We start from the raw sequence: 21526 nt of genomic DNA, 5'->3' as shown, positions 1-21526 counted from the left end.
AAGTAGACTATGGAAAAATAGTTATGGAGAGAAAGGAGGGTGATGGATGAATGGACTCAAATACTGATTTTATTTATTTATTTATTAAATGTATATGGCCTCCCAACTCACATACAATAATCCATAGGAAGGCGAAGGCAACCAGAGGTCTTAGTGCTGAATTCTGACCTTGGTCAACTTTCCAAATTCATCTACAAGCAAACTGTTGGAAGAAATATCCATCTGGTTCAGTTGCAATCTGGGAGAAAGGCACTGGAGACAAAATGGAAGCTGGAGGCTGATTGGAAAGAAGGTTTAATGATGAAGCAGAACCACCAAGCATGTGTGATTCTGGGCAGCTGACCACATGGAGTTGAGAGTTGGGGGTATTTATACCTTCTCTTGGGCTTTGCACTTGAACTTCCAGTTCCTGTTGTCAGACTCCTATGGAACTATGTACAAATCCTAGGAGTTTGTCTGAGCTAAGTTTGGTTGAAGTTTGAATTGCTGAGGGTGGTGCAACTGAGATGATGCAATGAAGAGGCTTTGGGCAATTCCTATTGTGGTTGATCTTAGGTGAGGGTATTTGCTTATGAATAGACCTAGCTATCTCTTAAGTGCTGACATCTGCTGTGGACTATTAAAAAAGGTGGGAGCTGCTTTCCAACAGCATGTTTCTCCATTTCTCATCCAGAAAAATATAATATTCTGCTTTTTTTTAATATTTCTCAAAATATTTCATTCTTCTAGGAGAGGGATGAGTGCTAACTTTCTATAAAACAATTTTACATACATACATTCTCATCATGCTACTTTTTTTTGGGGGGGGGCAAAGATTCTTATGCGAAGTGCTTTAAAATGTAAGAAACAATAAACCAAATACATTAAAGGCACAAGATAAAGGAAAAACGAAACAAATATAAGGAGCCCAGCATACAAACACTGTCCATCACTATCCATTTATATTTCTTCATACCATTTTCCCCCTTGTAAACCATCTTTCTGAGTCCATTCATTACTTCATGCATTGCCTTTTTGTTGTATCAATTTTTCAGCTCTTTGTCAGATTCTACCCAGAATCTAATTAACTATGGTTTTCTTAATTTTCAAGTTCCTCTGGACAAGTTCATTCTTCCTTCATAAACTGATTTTGAAGTTTGGCTCTCATTGATTATTTCTTTTGTTATTATCAAACCCCAAAGCAACTAAATCGCTTTGAAGATACAACATGAATGTATTAAATATGCAGACAATGAATACTGAGTTTTGAGCAAAGCAGTGGCGGCTTGCTGAGCAGCTCGGAGCAGCAGCATAACCATGGCTTATAAGAGTCTTGATAAGAAAACATTACATACTAATCGTTAAAATGGAAGACAAACAAGTAAAAGAAACAATGATAGTATGGACAAAAAACTTTGGCTATACTATAGAACTGGATAAATGGCAAAAACTTTGGGATAGAAACTACAAAGTGACAATGACTATTGCATATAAGGAAAATCTTTATAAAATGTTTTACAGATGGCATTTGCCACTGGCAAGAGTAGCAAAAATGTTTAACAGCATGTCTGCCAAATGTTGGAAATGTAATCAGATTCCAGGTACCTATTATCAATGTTGTGGACATGTATAAAAGCAAGAAAATATTAGACAAAAATACACACATGGCTGGGAAAGATAATAAAGCAGCATATATTATAGATTTAAAGCCAGAAATATTTTTGTTAGGTATAATACCTGAAAACTATGATAAAGGGACTATATACTTAATGTTACATGTATTCACAACAGCAGCGAGAATCTGGTATTTGCACAATATTAGAAAAATGAGAACACACCACCAGATGAAAATATAATTTGGAAAATATTGGATTGTGCAGAGATGAATAGATTGACACTGAAAAGGGGTAGAAATTAGATGAAGAAAGATCATTGTTATCTGTAATAAAATATGAATGTTGTTCATAATTATAAGTATGCCAGTATAATTAATATGATCATAAATAAGCTAATACAATTATAAATATAGTTAGTGTTATGTTTGAGGCATGGGTTTAATGAACGGAGACCAGACTGTAAACCGTGAACTTCAGCTCTTTATTTACAGTATGATAACAGAGACAAAAAACCCCCGGCTAGCAGTCACTCTTTTATAGAGTAAGCTGCTATCCGGATAACCAATGAATAGCGTTATAGCGTTTGAATCTTGGCGCGGCCCGCCAACAGCCAATCAGATTGCTCGGAATGAACCAATCATAACTTGCCATTATATGGGCCAATAGGAAGTGCAGGATTACGATCCTGCTATGCAAATGAATCTTTATTAAATACATTTCTTTAGTTCACAACACCCCTCCCCCTGGGTTCCGTTTGACGGCCGTGGTGACGTAATCACGCAGGTATGCAGGTCGTTTTACCTGCCTATTTGATTTTCGCTGTTCCACCGGTTTTTGTTTAAAGTTCGGTTCCAGTGGAGCGCAAGGCTCGTCTTCGCGGGGGTTGATTCCGCGGTGCTGTTTTCGATACTATCAGGGTCCCTTAAGTCCACTCCTGGATCGGGCGGGCATGTTTCCACTACGGTGTTCCTCTGCGGGGAGGATGCCCCCGATCCCGGACCTTCTTCAGGTGGCGCAAGTATTCAGTTTAGCGGCCGTCTGTCCTCGATTACGTCGTGCGTCTATACGGCCTTCGTCCCCCTCGGTATTCCCTCCCCTTGAGTTTGGAAGTCTGGGGGTCACGGATATTGGGTTGTAAACAAGATTGAAGTTGATCTATGTGGCGTTTCCATATCTTGCCGTCTGTCGTTTAAGGCGGTAAGATCTAGGGCCAGTGAGGTAGACTACGGTGGCTGGGACCCACAACAGTTCGCCGGAAAGGTTTTGGCATAGACCAAGTTGCCTACCTTGAATTGGCGATACGTTCCGCTGGATCCTACAAGGTTTCTCTGGCGAATAAGACGGGTGTAATCGGTCAGGTGGGAGCGAAGCTTCCGCCCCATTAAAAGTTCGGCTGGAGTCTTGTTGGTGACACTGTGGGGGTAATGTGCTGTAGTAAGAGTATTTTGTTCAATCTAGTGTCGATGTCCCCAGGATCCATTTTTGTAGTGTCTTTTAACGAAATTGGACCATCCGTTCCACCCTGCCGTTTGCCGCAGGAGTGAACCGCGAGATAAGGCATGGTGGATGCCCCGGTCTGCCAGGTATTGTTCGAAGGTGAGGGCCGTGAACTGGGGTCCGTTGTCGGAAACTAGAATGTCCGGAAACCGTGTGTTGCAAATAATCTATCTAGTTTTTAATAACGGAGTCAGTAGTTGTGCTTTTCATCTTGTGGATTTCAGCCAGTTGGAGTAAGCATCCACGGTTAGAAGAAAGGTGTGTCCTTTAGTGGGTCCCACGAAATCAATGTGGATTGCGGGACCACGGGCCTCGAGGAGTTTCCCATTCGGTGGGAATTGCTCTCGGTGGGGCATTGCTGACCTCTTGGAAGTTTCTACACGTGGTTACCCAGGATTCAATTTGTTTATCGATGCCTGGCCACCAGGTGTAGCTTCGGCGAGAGCCTTCATGCGGACGATGCCGGATGTCCTTCGTGCAGGGTTTGCAACACGAGTCGCTGTAGTCTTTCTGGCACGACGACTCTATCTCCCCATAGGATGCAGCCCTTCTGGGAAAATAGTTCCGTTTGCGGTGTTTGAACGGTGCAAAAGTGGCGGGGTTTCTTCGACTGGCCACCGCGTTCGACCCAACTGAGAACTCTTGCGAGGATAGAGTCCCGTTTTGTGTCGGCGGCGATATCCCTTGCCGTTAGTGGCGGCGAGTTGAGAGTTTCAATTTGTAGCATGGTGAGGGTTGGAGCTGGGTCGCTGCGGTTTCCGGAAGTGGGGAATGGCTCAAGCGTCAGCGTGGGGAATGGCTTTCCCCAGGCGATGTTGCAGTACATAGTTGTAGGCTGCTAGGAATTCTGACCAGCGAGTCATTCTAGGCGACAATATATGCGGCGTTGGTTTATCACCTGCTAAAATGCCAAGTAAAGGCTTGTGGTCTGTAACTAGAGTAAAGGGCCGCCCGTAAACATATTCGTGAAATCACTTCACGGCCGATACAATAGCAAGAGCCTCTTTGTCAAGTTGGCTATAGTTTCGTTCAGCCTTTGATAATGTGCGGGAAAAGTACGCAATGGGAGCCTCATTCCCAGTTTGGTAACACGTGGCTCAAAATGGCTCCAACCCCAAATGGTGACGCGTCGGACGTAATATTTAATGGCAAAGTCTCGTTGTACTGCATTAGCACAGCGTCAGAGGTTAATAAGTCTTTCACCTTTCTGAAAGAGCACTCCTCTTTGTGACCCCAAACCCAAATAGCTTTCTTGTCGAGAAGTCGATGTAAGGGTTCGGCTACTGTTGCCTTGTGAGGCAAGAAGATGTTGTAAAAATTAATGAGTCCCAAGAAGGCCTGGAGATCAGCCTTACTTTTAGGTCTTGGGCGTTTTTAATTGCTCTGAGTTTGGTCTCGGTGGGGTGAATCCCTTGTTTATCGAGGAGATACCCAAAAACTCCACCCACTCAGTACACAGTTGACACTTATTTTTTTCACCTTAAGGCCGGCGTCTTTGAATCTATGCAGGACCAGTCTGAGACGCATGTTCGAGCTCTTCTCTATTAGGGGCAGCAATTAAAACGTCATCAAAATATGGTACAACCCCTTTTATGCCTTGCAAAAGTCTCTCCATTAGACTCTGAAATATCCCTGGGGCTACACTCACTCCAAACTGGAGTCTGTTGCATTTAAAGGCACCTCGGTGTGTAACGATAGTCTGTGCCTCTGCAGTTTCTGTATCAATGGGTAGTTGTTGATACGCTTGCGCTAAGTCCAACTGCGAAGATCTTCCCGCCGCCCAGGAGTGGAGAAGATGTTGAACCACCGGCACCGGATAAGCGCTCTGTTGGAGTGCGTGGTTCAGGGTGACGGGTAGTCTCCACAAATTCTAATCGACCCATCCGGTTTGATGGGGGTTACGATTGGGGTTTCCCAACGGGCATGGTCAATAGGCTCCAACACCCCTTGGGCTATTAACTTATCAAATTGCTCGTCAATCTTGGGTTTAAGGGCGAACGGCACCCGACGAGGCTTAAGGCGGATAGGGGCTACTTCTGGATTGAGGCTAAAGGATATAGGGGTCCCCTTGTACTTGCCTAAGTTGTCCGAAAACACGTGGAATTCCTGGACGATGCTCTCTTCCCAATCGCGCTTCCGGCCCGGTGAATGCCGGCCACCTCGATCCCAGTGGGCCGAACCATTGTAGGCCTAGTAAACTGGGCCGGTCACCATCGACGACAGTTAATGGGAGTGACACGGCACGATTTTTAAAGATACTTGGACTTGACTCTCTCCGACGACTGGGATCATGTTCCCTTGGTAGTCTCTGAGGATGATTTTCTGTGTCCTGAGGTCTTGACGATGGATGGCAGGGATCAGCTGTTTAAGGGTCTTCAGGAAACCATCGAGAGGGACGACCCAGAGTCGACTTCCATCAGGCAAGGTTGGTTCTCGATGGTAACTTCCACTCGGATCTTTTGTTTGTCTAATGACGAAGCGTGGCCGATAATAATAGTCTGGTGTGCCTCTTCTCGTCTTGCTGGAAGAGCAGATGTTTTGCTGCTGTAGGCATGGTTGTTCCATTGGTTATTCAAAGCGATCCCGATTTGCAGGAGGTTCCCTGTGGTTTGGCGGAGGTTGTTCTCCTTTCTGTTCGTGTTGGGTTCCCTCTTACTTCTGCAGACCCGTGCGATGTGGCCTCTCTTCCCACAGGAACAGCAGATTGCGTCGAGGAATTTGCAACCGGATTGCGGGTGGTTTCCCCCACAACCCACACATGGGCGCTGAAATTTTAGAGTTTGTTGATCTCGCTCGGCCCGAAGCCTGTTAACCTCTTCTTCATCACTCACGGACTGGGACTTGAGGTCCTCATGGTGCGCTGTTGCTGAGTGTCTTTCTAGTTGAGGCGAGGCTTCACGGGCGAATTGACGGAGCGGTGCGTTGGTGCGGCGCATTCGAGGGGCCGACTTTTTGGTTGCCTCTGCTGCAGTAGCGTCTGCAATGGCATCTGCAAGACCGATGTCCCCCTTTGCCATGATCTTGCTCTGTACTGTGTGGTCATCTAATCACAGAACTATGCGGTCTCGCATAGCTTCTTCTAGGTCTGAAAAACCACAGAGGCCTCCCAGGTTTCTAAGGTCAGCGATGAAGTCTGCAATACTTTCACCCTTCCGCTGATCCCGTTGATAAAATTCGTGTCTCCGGACCAACGTTGGTACGGCGGGGGCATAGTGAGCCCGTAGGATAGGTTCGAGGTTGTCCCAATCCATTGATTTCACCTCAGCCGGTTTCGTGGCGCTTTCGCCATCTTAAAAGCGGCCGGTCCACAATGGGTCAAGAACACTGCCCGCTTCGTTCCGGGTGTAGCATCTTTCAAATTGTTGGTTTCTAGAAACATTTGAAACCGATCCATATATGACTCCCAGTCTTCCTTTTCCAGGTCAAAAGGAGCGGGTGGTATAGCGCCACCTGACATCCTGCCGATGTAGATGCGCTCTCAGCCACGTGCTTCGGTTGGTGCTCTGTAGGGTTTAGTCAGCTCTTTTGTCTCCGTATCCCACCTTCGTCGCCAGTGTTATGTTTGAGGCATGGGTTTAATGAACGGAGACCAGACTGTAAACCGTGAACTTCAGCTCTTTATTCACAAGCATAACAGAGACAAAAAACCCCCGGCTAGCAGTCACTCTTTTATAGAGTAAGCTGCTATCCGGATAACCAATGGATAGTGTTGTAGCGTTTGAATCTTGGCGCGGCCCGCCAACAGCCAATCAGATTGCTTGGAATGAACCAATCATAACTTGCCATTATATGGGCCAATAGGAAGTGCAGGATTACGATCCTGCTATGCAAATGAATCTTTATTAAATACATTTCTTTAGTTCACAACATTTATAATGATCACATGTATTATCATTATTATTATCAGTATATCTGGTTTTTTGTTTTTTGTAAAATGAAATGCCCGGACAATATACTGTATTCAAAATACATATATGTAAATAAAAAACTTGACTCAAAAAATAAAAGCGCTTGGTGGCTGCACAGCGTATGTTGCAGAGTTTGCCTGCAATATACACTGTGTAAATTGCAGAGTTTGCCTTCAATACTGCATTCTAACCACAGAGTTTGCAAGCAAACTCTGCCCACAACCTGGAGTTCGATCCTGGCTGGTTCAAGGTTGACTCAGTCTTCCATCCTTCCGAGGTCAGTAAAATGAGGACTCAGATGGTTGGGGACAGTATGCTGATGCAGTAAACCACCCAGAGAATCCTGTACAGTGCCATGAGGGTGGTATATAAGTGCTATTGCTATAAATGCTATTATATACCTTTGGCTCACTACATTGCAAAGCCAAGACAAAGAAAAGGTAGACACAGTATGAATTACAGCATGACATTGGAGAATTTCAGATAAATCCATCTGGGCGACCTTCTTACTCTTTATCTTTTCCTACTAGGTTGGCATGCTAGCTATACTGTCTTTCAGATAGGGTCAGTAAATATAAACAATTTGGTTTACTGATTCTTCTCCTTCTTGCTACTCAGGGGTCAGTTAAAGCTTGCTGTGAATGTTTTCTTACAAGGACACATTATCTAGAGGTGGGCAATTAATTTTCCCAAGAGGCCACATGAGAAAATAAGACTGTTGTCGAGAGCCACTGCTGCTCTGCCACCTCACTCCCCACTGATGCTGCCCACCTCCATCCTACTACCGACACTCTGCCCTCCCAATGCCAATGCTGCCAATTCCTTGGGCTGGACCGGGACAGCCAAAGATGTGTCCCATCAGCCGTAAAGTTCCCAGGTTTTCATTAGTTTAATTCACTTGGGGGAGGAATGATTTATGTATGGGGAGGGGGAAATTGCATAGCTCGTGAATGCAGCTCTCATCTGTATGAAGGGTGCCTTTTACTGCTACACTCTATAAGACCAAACTACTTAAACATGCTTAATCCATCTCTTTGGGTTCAGTCCATATTCTGTCAACTCATAAAATATTTCTATGGTCTTTTTAGAATTGCCAACAGAAAGGGAAGGGGGGAAAGGGGTTTGAAAGAGCAGTCCGGCAGCTTGGAAAGCGAAAGTGCATTCCATAAATAGTTTTTCAAAGATAATAACATATTCATCGAGTAACTATACATTTTTTCCACCTGACCTCTTCTTGTTTTGACACACATGTAACAATACCTCATGCATTTACTATAAATGCATTATGTATCTAAAGATTTGGTGGGCAATACTTCAGGTCAACCTTGACTCCTGGCAACTATATAATTTTCTGTTCTTTTTCCCCCCCGTTTTACCATTGCAACTGTCCTTAGAGTCACTGGTCCAAAGTCACTTAACTAAGGCCTGTATGCAGTGGTAGGATTCATTTTTTTTATTACCGGTTCTGTGGGCATGGTTTGGTGGGCGTGGCTTGGCTTGGTGGGTGTGGCTTGGTCAGCTTGGCAGGGGAAGGTTACTGCAAAATCTCCATTCCCTCTCCACTCCACTAACCTGCTTTCCAGCTCCGTTCTCTTGTGCAGGACAACAAAAGAAGACCCAGCCGATCAGCTGGGACTTGGGAGGCAGAGAATAGATGGGGTTGGCGGGGCCAGTCAGAGGCGGTATTTGCGGTTGTCAGCCTTCAAGATCTTCTACTACTGCTTTGCATCTTTTGGCTGCCATAAGTAACGGGGGGGGGGGGCAACGTCTGGGAAGAGAGCTGGAGGTGTTACATTCTTGTGTTGTGTAAATGAGGAGAGGGGGGAGTATAAATTCCTGCTTAGGTTTCTATTTCTCGCTTAGCTTTCTTTTCTCTGCGCAGCTGCAAATCTTTATCAAAATATGCCAAGGTCAACGGACAGAGGCCTCATCACCACCTGAAGATGTCCACATGATCATATTCACAACTTTTAATTGGAAGAATCATTTGAACTATGGGGGTTGGGAACATTTCCATCACTTTGTATATGTGATCTGCGTGCCTAATTTCTTAGATTCAGAATTCTACTGATGCTACCACTTCAATTTCAGTAAAAGATATCTCTTCTCTAATCTAAAGAGTCTTAAGTATTTCTTTCTTGAATTTTGAATGGAGCACCACCTGACACCGGTTCTCCAGACTACTCAAAATTTCCGCTACCGGTTCTCCAGAACTGGTCAGAACCTGCTGAATACCACCTCTGCCTCTATGTTAAAGTAGGATTAAAGTTTATCATCTTCCAGCTTCTATTCTAACACCTTGAGCCACTACACCAACTGGCTCTCTAAGGGAATATTACACTTCCTCATTTTGCCCCAGTGGTGCGATTCAACTGGTGTAACAACCGGTTCGGTGAGCATGAGCTTCGTGTGCTCCGTATTTAAAAAAGCCCATTTTCAGCTCTAATACTTACCTTCAACTTCAGCCCCTGTGAATTAAACAGCTGACACGCGGCAAACTGCTGTGCTGCGCGAATCAGTTGTACTCTTAAAAAAAATGAAACAAAGCACAGGAAAGAGCCAGGGTGGGCAGGCGGGCCCACATGCTCATCAGAGCAAACCGGTTAGGAGCTAGCTGATCATCAGAACTAGGGGTTTGCCCGAACTGGTCCAAACTGGGAGAATCCCACCTCTGTCTTACCCCATCATTGGAGGCTTTTAAGAAGAGACTGGACCACCAGTTGTCTGGAATGCTTTGGGTTTCCTGCTGGAGCAGGGGGTTAGACTAGATGGCCTCCAAGGTCCCTTCCAACTCTGTTATTCTGTTATTCCCTGCCCGAAGTGTAACCATTGACTACGAATTTCCTTATTTTTCTATAGGACTTCTTACAGCACATATTATTTCCATCAGATGCATCAATCTTCATGTAAAACACTCCATGATTCATACCTATTCACTTTATTATATGCTTCCTTTAAATCAAAGATGAACAAATTGTTTCTCGCTTTTATACATTTCCCAGTGACCAACTGAAGAGGGAAAAATGGGGTCCACCCACATCCTGCCTAGCACAAAGCTTTATTTCCCAAATTTTGTTCATTGTCCCTTTCATACTGTTTCAATCACAATTGTGTCAGCCTTCCCAGGTGCATTAAACAACTTAAAACTCGTTTCGTTTTCATATTCATTTTTAAGAAAATCTTTCCCCTTGCATAGGGAGAAAATAATGGCATTCTTTTGATTCCCTAACAAAGATGCCATTTTCATACTGATATGATAAGCAAGTCGTACAGTCTCCATGTGAAACCACATTTGTATTTTAATATTTCCCCAGTTTCAACATCTACATGGTGGTCCTACCGTTTTCCAACTTTCTCACTGCATCTGTGACTTCCATTTCATAATTTTTTAAAAACATTACTATTTATGGCATTCATTTCCATTCTAATCCTCAAAATATCATTATCATTCCCATTTTTAATTTCATCCACACTGCTGGAACCTCCCCCCCTTTTTTACTCACTTCCAGAAGATTTTTTAACTTAACTATTCCTTGTTTTGTTTGTAACAGAATTCAGAGTTGGAAGGGACCTTGGAGGTCTTCTAGTCCAACCCCCTGCTCAGGTCATAAAACCCTATACCATTTCAGACAAATCGTTGTCCAATCTCTTCTTAAAACTTCCAGTTTTGGAGTACCCACAAATTCTGCAGGCAAGTTAACTACAGTTATCTATCTTCCTTCCTTCCTTCCTTCCTTCCTTCCTTCCTTCCTTCCTTCCTTCCTTCCTTCCTTCCTTCCTTCCTTCCTTCCTTCCTTCCTTCTGCCTCCCATCTCCTCTCACCTTCCCTCCATCCCTCTTTCTGTTCATTCTCCATTAATTTCTCATGGGAATAGCATGTATGTACATGAAAATTTGGATACATCATCAGAAATCTTTCCCCCAAAAAAATATTTTTCAAAAAGACTTTGAGCATTCTTTTCCTGCATATTTTTTGCAAACAATATTTTCAGTTACATTATACAAAATAAACAAAATTTATCCAGTTTTTCACATAAAAACAAAAACCTTTTTTTAGTGGACAACATATTTCCAGGTCATCACTTTTACATACAAATATGACAGCAGTTATACATTCATACATGCATACTTAATTCTATTATTACCTTTTCCATTCCAAATTTTCAGTAAGGAGAGAAAAAAAACAAATTAATTCTAGCCTCTTTCATTAATCTTAATCGGAACATCTTTTTGTTTCATTTCAATTATTTCAAATATAATCCTTTAATATTTATTTTAAAAATAAAGATAAACAATATATGTTTGCATAATAATAATAATAATGGTTGCCAATGTCTCTCCTTCCTTTTAATAGTCTATGTTAACTTATTAATTTAAGTGGTTCTTTAGTCTGTCATATTCCCTTTCCATCACACATTCTTTTTATAAATTCTAGATTAATACAAGTTTTAACACTAAAGAAAAAAAAAAGACAAGTATAGGTTTTCCCCCTTTTACTGCTTTGAGTGTGACACCTCAGTGGTTAAAATATACCTTTATTCCCTTATCTTGATTCCCAATAAACCATTATTTTTAAGAAGTTACAATAATAATCGTTACATCTTTTCATCTGGATTCCGCAACATATTTTCCCCCCTTAATTTTTAATAAGTTATCAGTATCTATCCCTCCTTTAATAATATATATTACCCTGTTTTCTAAATATTTTTAGTTGCAGATATATTCTTGTTACCCCTTGTCACCCTGCAGAATCCCCTTTTTAATTCATCAACCATTATCTCTGAAAAACCAATTTCTTTTCAACATTTTACTATTTCCGTATTTCTTTATTTCATGCACCTGTTTCTTACTGCTTCTCTTCCCCCTCTTTTCCCCATATCTTTTCTCATTCCAATGTATATCCCTCTCTTTCTTGATATCTTCCTTTCCCCTTTTCTGCTGGATCTTTCTGCCTTTCCCGACTTCACAGGTATTCCCCTTTTTGATTGCCTTCTTAAATCTCAACTTTTTAGCTTTCCTTCTTTCCCCATTTCTTTGTAGTGTTCTTTGTGTTGATTGTCTATTTAAAATGTCTTCTCCTTGAGTCGACTCCTCCTCCTCTGAAGCTCTTTCTTCTTGTTCTTCAATCGCCATTTCCATTTTTTCTAACACAGAACAAAATGATTCGCCTCTTTCCTGTAATAATTCTCTCATATTTTTAAGTTCCATTTTTAATTCCCAAAGAGATATCATCATTACACACTCTTATATTTTATGATAGTTGAAGTCCACAAAAAACAATTTTACTTTCCTTCTTTCTTCTTTCAATTTTCTAAAGTTCTCAATTATTCCAGCGCAGGCTCTATACCAAAAACATCAATCAATCCCACAGTCAGTCTTTCCTTGCTTTTTCCTTTATTCTGGTTCAACTTTCACTTTCTAAGATTCTTACTTTGTTTCAATATTTCTTTAACATTATATCAACACAAGTTCATTCAAAAACAGGATGCTTTCCCTTTTGTTTGAGCTCAAGTTTTTGTCAGAAGGTGGCACTCCCCATTATACAAAGTCTTCACCTTTTTCCCCTATTTTTTTATTTATGGTTTTTCAAACCTCAATATTCCAGCACAATCCAGTCTCCAATTTGTAAATTTTATTATTATTATTTTTGACAATCTTAAGTCCACTTTGTTTTATGCCTGTTTATTGCCAAAATATTTTAGTCCAATTTAGTTAAATCTTTAGTTCCAGCTTCTTCCTTTCCCGGTTCGAAGCCCCGCTTAACTGTCAAAAATATTTTCTTTTTTTCCCCCTGTCCCTTTGTAATTTCGCCACTCACTTTTCTTTTCTTAAAAATTCAATGTTACCTTAATCCTGGGGTACTTTTGTTTAGTTGTGTTGCCCAGTTGTCCCAGTTCAGATGTTATCCACCTCTTTCTTCCCTCCTGCACAAATCTTAGTCCAGCTGAGTCCTCCTCTTCTGGGTGGCCATTTTAGACCACCGCTGCAGTCATCTTTGGGGGGGGGGGAGACCAAGCCCAGGAGGGGAGATGTGGCTCCCCTCAACCTGGCTTGTGGCTTCCCCTTACTTCACTGCCCCTCCAAGGCAGCTTCAGCCCCTAATCGCGATGATCGGGGCTCTCCAATGAAAGAGCACAGACCATAGCCATGGAGAGTCGCGATCTACAGTCTGTCAGCAAGGAGGGCTCAACCCAGAACTCCAGTTACATTATTCTTATTATTTTTGTATGAATATACTATTGTTTGTGCACTTTCCCACTTTATGTGCCCATATTTGTACAAACTTTATGCAGAATATTGCACTAAAGAAGGCGTAGGTGGAGTATAAATGATTGCTAGCTAAGATGGCAGTAATATTTCCTCTAATAATCAAAGTAAAATACCTTTGAACATCAGTTGCTAGGGAACTCAAGCAGCAAGATGCTACTTGTGCTAAAGTCCATTTTGGTAACACTGCTTTTTATAATAGAAGAACTGGGGTCATCTAAAGAAGATGTCAGGTGAGAAATAAAAGACATGAAGAGGAGGAGGATGACTTAATGATTTTGAACTATAGAATTTACTGCCTGACATACAGTGATGGCCAACAATATTAACATTCAGAGGTAACAGCTTATCAGTTTTATTTTAGGATGTGTCAAATTTTTCAACTTTCAATTTCCAAACATTAGCTCAAAAGTTGTGACATGCCCTGGGGATTGTAAAGATATTTCATTTACTTCAATATAATTTAGATGTGCTTGGTAAGGATCTAGATAGATATTGTAAGTTTTTAACATTTTGTTTGTTTCATTTGAAATATATGTCTCCTGCTATATTAGTGAGAAGATCGGTTGCTAAAAACATAAAAGGGCCAGAGGACTAGAAACGGTCTTTTTTTGAGGACTTCTACAAATATCTGACGGATTATTGTGGTAAAAAAAAAAAAGATGGGATGGAATCCAAATCAAATCTCCCAGGGTTCTCATATAAACAAACTATACATTGTCTTAAATATTGTGCCTGCAGCCAAGTTGCAGTTACTTTCCTGAATTCAGGTGATTGAAGGGATATTTTCAAACTCTCAATGGACACACAATCGGGATTTATCTTTTCCCTTCCCAGTTATGATCTTCCCAAATGTAAGTACCCTTCTGGCTAGAATCAGAGAGCTGTGGTGGCACGGTGCAGTATTGCAGTATTGCAGGAGGCTAACTCTGCCTACTGCCAGGAGTTCGATCCTGACCAGCTCAAGGTTGACTCAGCCTTCCATCCTTCCAAGGTCAGTAAAATGAGGACCCAGATTGTTGGGGGCAAGAGGCTGACTCTGTAAACCGCTTAGAGAGGGCTGTAAAGCACTGTGAAGTGGTACATAAGTCCAAGTGCTCTTGCATTATGGTGGCGCAGTGGTTAGAATGCAGTACTGCAGACTACTTCTGCTGACTACTGGCAGTTTGGCAGTTCGATCCTGATCCTCAAGGTTGACTGAGCCTTCCATCCTTCCAAGGTCAGTAAAATGAGGACCCAGATTGTTGGGGGCAATAGGCTGACTCTGTAAACTGCTTAGAGAGGGTTTTAAAGCACTGTAAAGCAGTGTATAAGTCTAAGTGCTATTGTTAGTACTATTGCTATTAGGAAAAAAAAGAGAGATAATGTCTCCTAAGGCAGGTGTCCTCAACCCCCAGGCAGTGTCCCACTACCTGGGCTGTTCCTGCTGGTCCACAGGAGAAACAGGCAAGCACATAAGCATGAAGCTCCATTTGCATGAGCGGCAGACAAGTGCGGACACATGCACAAAGCTCCACATCTGTGAGTGGAGGCTGCTTGTGCTCACACGTGAAGCTCCACTCAGATGAGCAGAGGGTGCTTGCGCTCACACATAAAGCTCCAATTTGCATAAATGGAGCTTTGCACGCAAGCACAAGTAGCCTCGGCTCAAATGCTCTCCGCTCATGTGAGCGGAGCTTCAGTGTGAGCTTCCTGTGCAAAGAGAGCTCTGTGTATGTACATGTGTCTGCCACTCACACGCCCCTCTCCCGTGCCGGGCTGGGGACCGCTGTCCTAAGGAATTGTGGATGTGTAATTAGGTAGACTTTACTTTCTACAATCGACCATGCTCAGCTCCTAAATCTTTTCTAAGTAGGACAAACAGGCAGAAGACTGGCAGAATGCATTCATGAACACCAACTGGCTGTCAGAGGACATGATGCCAATTCTTTAATTTCACAACATACAGACAGATTTAACCATAGTTTCAATTGGGAAAATGTGACAATCCTAGACTAGGACAAGTCCAAAAATGCCAGAGAATTTGTAGAAGCCTGGCACTCTGACAAATCAGCCATCCACAGACCCATAGACATTAACAACATCCATAGACCATGCAAAGGAGATAATCAACCTGCCCCAAAGAGAAAAAGCCTCCAGCGTCTCTCCACCAGTAATCAGCACCCAGATCAGCATAGATTAAGTCCAAGATTAACTTCAGACCAACAATCAAGCAATCAAGAAACTGCCAAAGAGCCATCAGTAAAGAGCCCAACCAAAGAATCTCTAAGACCCTCACCCACCCACACAGAAAGGCAAGACACTGGAATATAAACTGAGAGCAAACCTCACTCCTTACTAGCATTGATGAAGTTACCTAATTAAGAGTAATGAAATGTCTGCAAGAAAACAAGCCAGCTCAGAGAGCACTAAGGACCCCCTCCTTTCAACCCTGAATGTACAGATGGGGTGGGATTCTACAGGTTCGCACCTATTCACTAGAACCGGTTGTTAATATTCTAAGCAGTTAAGAGAACCGGTTGTTAGAAGAAATTACTGGCCTAATCCTGTAAGGAAAACAGGAAGGAAACATTCTGGTGTTGCTTACAGAAACTGCCTCTCTGTTAACCCTTATTACATTCTTGGCAGGACTAGACTTCCTGTCTCAGGAACTTCTCTGGAGTTTTTTTCCCCTCCTTTGCTGGTACTTTGCTTGTGTGGAGTGACCATTCAAAGTTACAATGGCACTGAAAAAAGTGACCTATGACCATTTTTTCACACTTATGACTGTTCCAGCATCCCCACAGTCCTGAGAGGCGAGGTGAGGAGATGGGTGCCTCGATGTGAGTGATATTGAGTTAGCCACGCCCAGCCAGTCACATGACCACCAAGCCACGCCCACCACCTAAGCCACGCCCACAGAACCAGTTGTTAAAAAATTTGAATCCCACCCCTGGGTACAGATATTGTCCTTTATTGGAATCTTTTCTTTGTTTGGTTCCTCCAGGACACTGAACTCTTGACTTCTTTTAGCAGAACCTGTGATATGCACAACTAAATTATTAAATAATATTTCTCTCCATCTGTTAAAACTCCATCTCTCCAACTTCTCTTTTATTTTAGAAGCTCCCTTGTTTTTTTCTGTGTGAGCATTCTTAGGACATCTCACCTGTCTCCCTGGATGATGGTAGAATGGTTTCCAATCCATATCTAGATGGAGAAGAGAAGCTTTGGAAACTGGGTTTTTGGAACATGGAACCGAGGGCTCATCAAATTAAGTTGTTTTGTTTGTCAAGCTCTTTTGTTTCTTGGTCACCGTCTACTCAAATAAAGCATCACACAAAAGACCTGCCTAGGGGGGCCTGAATCTCTTGAACCATAAAGGTGGGAAAATAAATATCACAGCTAGGAATAAAAATCATCCATCAAAGAGCTCAGTAGCGCCTGACAATGAGAGAGGTGTGAATCTCTCCTAAAAATAAATGTAAAAACGTCAGGTGCTACAAGCTCTCTATAATGCACAGTGAAGCATGCCATAAAATATTACTTTGTCTCTCTTTTCCTGACATGCTTGGGTTAAGAATTTTCTCTCTCTCTCTCTCTCTCTCTTCTGGATGGGGGATATTCACTCTTGCGGCTTGGCTTTTAAGAGGTGAAAGGAAAATTCGTTTTATTTCCAGAAGGCCTGAGAATAGCACTGCACCTGAATGTGCACGTGTGCTTTAATGGAGGCCAAAATTGGCCTTTAAATCGGCATTCAATTTAGCTTATTCACAGTTCAGATTGAGAAAATGGATATTTACTTGGCAGCTACCTACATTTTTTAAGAATAAAAAGTCAATCGGCCCACCGTTGGCCAGGGAGCAGGAGCTGGCAGGTTCATGATTGAGAAGCTAGACGGGAATGGGGAATTTGGCCTGCTAATGATGGAGAGTTTAGGTGGGAATTTGACTTATTTGGAAGTCGGTCAAGATGGAATTTGTCTTACTATGATTCAAATGGTAGGAGGTAATGGGAAATTTAACTGGCTATGATTCAGAGGCTAAATAAAATTCGGCTTACCTGTGACTCAGACACAAGATCAAACGAAGGAATTAGGCTTATTAATGATTCATATAACAAATCCTTTCCACTCTGCCATCTTGAGATGTCATGTTAGCCTTAGACTTTCAACGTCCCCTGAATATCACTGTGCAGGAATATAGTTTAATAATGCATAGATGAAAGTCCCTTGTTCAGTTCTTACAATTTCCAAGTAAACTTATCTTAGAAGCAAAGCTAAGGGAGGCTTTCCTCTCCCTGTGGTTGTTTGTAGAGAATCTTTTCCGTGGCAATAGGAAACACTATGTAAAATTGATACGGTCAGGGGGACTAGAGCTCAGAAATAAAGACCATACATAACTGGTCAGCATCTGAAGGCAAGACATGAAGTAACAGGTGGAAGTTCATTGAAGAGAGATCCAGCCTAGAACTAAGAAGAAATTTCCAAATGGACAGCCATTTATCTGGAAAGGTATAGAACAGTGATGGCTAACCTTTTTGTTGTCGCATGCTGAAAGTGCGCACGCATAATGCCCGCACCCATAGTGCAATGTGCATGCAACTCCACTCACCCTGCCCCCCGTGAATGCGCATGCGACCCCCTGTGCTCGCCCACCCCTCCCCCATTCATGTGCACACAATCTCCCTGTGTCCTGTTTTGGGCCTTGTAGGCCTCCCTGCAGCCTCCTGGGAGCAAAAACAGGCAACGGGGGGATTACACCACACTCCCCTGCACTCCCTCTGCCCCCCACACATGCACAAGTGACCCCCCCGCACTCCCTCTGCCCCTACACAGGCACATGCGTCTCCCGCATGCACCCTGCCCCCCGCACATGTGCAGCAGAGACCCAAAAATCAGCTGGCTGGCAGGAGGAGTGCACGCATGCATGTTGGAGCTGAGCTGGGGCAACGGTTCATGTGCCCACAGAGAGGGCTCTGTGTGCCACCTGTGCCACCCGTGTCATAGGTTCGCCATCATGGGTATAGGATCTCATGTTTGAGCGGGTGGTGGTGGATTAGAACAGTGGTCGCCAACCGGTGGGTGCAGTTTTGGTGGTCCGCAGAGAAATGTCACCCCCAGAACAACCCCCAAAGCAATTAATCCAGGCTGCGTGGGAACACAAAGCTGCACCGCTCACTCCTTACCTGGCAAACTTGCCTGCTAAGTTGCTATTTTTCCTTTTTTCCCCCAACCATCAGCTGTTCTGCTGTGTGGGAAGATTTAGATTAACTAGAAAGCAGGAAATCATTGCATTTCTTGCTTTCTAGCTAATCTAGCTAATCTTTAGATCTTCGGCTCTGCTTTTAAACAGAGCCGAACCTTCCTTAGGACTGAAACTTCTATTATTCAGTGCAGGTAGCCGATGGCAGAAAGATAAATCTCTGAATGAATCTGTGATTCTGTGAGCAACTTAATCTGACGGCCTGCTTTGCCTGCTTTGGGGTAAAAGTTGCTCTTTTTTCATAAAAAAAATAATATTTACATAAATATTTATAATATTTACATACAAGCCATGCCCAGCAGTGACATGACTACCAAGCCACACCCACAAATTAGGCCATGCCCACAGAACTGGTTGTTAAGAAATTTGAACCCCACCCCTGCCTCTGTGTGCTTGTGGGTGTTTGTGTGTGAGAGAGAGAGAGGGAGAAGGAGAGGGAGAGAGAGAGAGAGGTTAGATCAGATTTATCTCTCTCTCTCTCTCTCTGTCCCCCACCAATGTCAGCAAGCCACCGTCAGTCAAAATTCATATTAGTGGTCCCGGGGATTTAAAATTATGAGTTTGGTGGTCCCTGAGGTCCCAAAGGTTGGTGAGCCCTGGATTAGAAGACCTTCATGGTTCCTTCCAATATTATTCTATTTTCGATATTCTATTTGTTCCTTTAAAAGATGGATAGACTAGTATCCCTTTCCTTCCTTTTTGGATACGTTAGCAATACAGCCACGATACGTTGATGGTGATTTTCTACACCTGTTGACTGGTTTCAAGGGAAGATGGCTGTCATAGCTTCTAATGTCTCCTTTCAAGACTGACTCTTGTGTATCTCTTCTTCTTTTTTTACTAGGTCTGTCAAAATCCTTGGGGCTTATTGAAGGCTATGGTGGTCGTGGCAAAGGTGGCTTGCCTGCCACTCTTTCTCCAGAGGAGGAAGAAAAAGCCAAGGGACCGCATGAAAAATATGGCTACAATTCCTATCTCAGCGAGAAAATATCCTTGGACCGCACCATACCAGATTATCGTCCAACGAAGTAAGTCTGAGGTTTTCCACCAGGGAGGAGGAGCAGTTCTACTATTTGGTATAGTGGGGCAATTGTTTCCAGTTACAGGTATTGGGATAAGGTGGACCATGTTGAAGGACAGAGTTGTCTGCCTCCTGATCTAGGTCTCTTAAAAGCAAATTGGTTTTGGTGATAGAGCTACTTTATGTGATCTGCAAAGCTCTGATGAACAGCAAATACTTGAAGAGAGATATCAGAGAAGAGCCGACTGCCCTTCCCATTGGTTTGCTATGTGCAATGTGAAAAGGTGCCATCTTCTTTTTATCTATTTTTTTCCCCTCTGAAATGATGTCTACATGCAAAATCATTGGTTTGAAATGCCATTTTGACTTGGTCTTAGGTTTCTGCTGAGTGTTTTCCAAATAATAGACTCGGACCCATGCCAAATCTTCTAGTTAGTGTGCAAAGATCAGTGCACCAAGTGTGATCATCAGGGGTGGGCTTCTACCGGTTCTGTCCACTTCTGTAGAACTGGTTGCTCTGAAAAGCAGCAAACAGAGAGCATACATAGAACCGGTTCTATGTCTGCTGCTGTTTTGACCCATCCGCCCGCCCGGGCTCTTACCTGACCTTTATTTCCTGCGTTTTCAACCGTAGCTGCTTTGCACGACACAGCTGCGGTTGAAAAAGTAGGAAAAAAGGGCTTTTTCAACTGCTGCGCACTTGCACACAGCGCTGATCAGCTGTCCAGGCAGTTAGATGATGACGATATACACGCGCGCGCAGTATATCGCAAAATGTAAAATCACCGAATTGGTAGTTACACCAGTCAGATCCCACCCCTGGTGATCATGCTAATATAGTGATGGTGATGATAACTGTAATATTGATTGTGAATAGGTAAAAGAATATAAGGTAAACTTCTTCTTCTTCTTCTTCTTCTTCTTCTTCTTCTTCTTCTTCTTCTTCTTCTTCTTCTTCTTCTTCTTCTTCTTCTTCTTCTTCTTCTTCTTCTTCTTCTTCTTCTTCTTCTTCTTCTTCTTCTTCTTCTTCTTCTTCTTCTTCTTCTTCTTCTTCTTCTTCTTCTTCTTCTTCTTCTTCTCTCTCCTCCTCCCTCCTCCTCCTCCTCCTCCTCCTCTTCTTCTTCTTCTTCTTCCTCCTCCTCCTCCTCCTCCTCCTCCTCCTCCTCCTCCTCCTCCTCCTCCTCCTCCTCCTCCTCCTCCTCCCTCCTCCTCCTCCTCCTCCTCTTCTTCCTCTCCCTCCTCCTCCTCCTTGAGTTTGGGGACACATTAATATCAGTTCACTCTTAGTTTAAAATTCCAAAATGTTGGGCCCAGGAACCACCAAGGGACAATCTGTCCATCTGGTCTAGGCATCCAGAGAATATCTTCCCTCCTTGTGAGGTCATAATGTATGCCCTATGCAATAGATCTTCCGAGCTTCAGCCACCACTCCCCACTTGGAAGGCGTTTAACCTCCCAGAAATACATACTGTACATCCCTACTTAGAATTCAAAAATAAATTAAAACTTGTTAGATTGAATGCACTGATGGTCCTTAGCTGTCCTTGGTACCTTCTTGCAGTCTGTGTTTCACTGTGTTTCTTTGTTTTTGATATGGGATATTTATCTTCTTGTTACGTGCCCAGAGTCTCCTGATGTGGTGAATGAAGTCTATAGTCCCAAACAGGAGGGGCTGAATTCCAGAGAGCAAAGAGGCAGCAATTCATGGAGAGTTTGGTCTGGAGAAAGAGGGTGTTTTAATCTAGTTGCTGGGCTCCTTCCCAGCAATTGTCAGAGTACATCTAATAGTTGCTTTGGTTTGGCAAGATTCTGTCTAAAGGTGTGGAACAATAAAGGAAACTGATCAAAAGTAACTCAATGTCTTTCCTGGTTCTTGGGGGTGTTAGCCATAAATGTCAGCAAGATCCTTTAGCCCAGCGTGCCTTGCCCAAATAGGATTTGAACTGGAGGTTGGAAGATGTTGGAAGCAACTTAGAAAGATAGAGAATTGTTTTA

General features: G+C 43.0%; 1 protein-coding gene across 2 annotated transcripts in view; it reads left to right on the top strand.

Annotated features, from left to right (window-relative positions):
* The window catches only part of GALNT17 (polypeptide N-acetylgalactosaminyltransferase 17), a 339139-nt gene that overhangs the window by 115309 nt on the left and 202304 nt on the right, over positions 1 to 21526 (top strand). For both annotated transcript variants that reach the window (XM_087957552.1, XM_087957547.1), the window contains exon 2: positions 19355 to 19538. In XM_087957552.1, the coding sequence (XP_087813678.1) occupies positions 19355 to 19538 (184 nt within the window). The remainder of the gene's footprint in view (positions 1 to 19354; positions 19539 to 21526) is intronic.

The sequence above is a fragment of the Notechis scutatus genome, chromosome 1 (genome assembly GCF_049901735.1).
Source record: "Notechis scutatus isolate UNSWTSFEM ecotype Mainland chromosome 1, rNotScu1.2, whole genome shotgun sequence".
NCBI classification, from domain to species: Eukaryota; Metazoa; Chordata; class Lepidosauria; order Squamata; family Elapidae; genus Notechis; species Notechis scutatus.
Note: the sequence above shows the minus strand (reverse complement) of the source record. Positions and strands in the feature narration are given on the sequence as shown.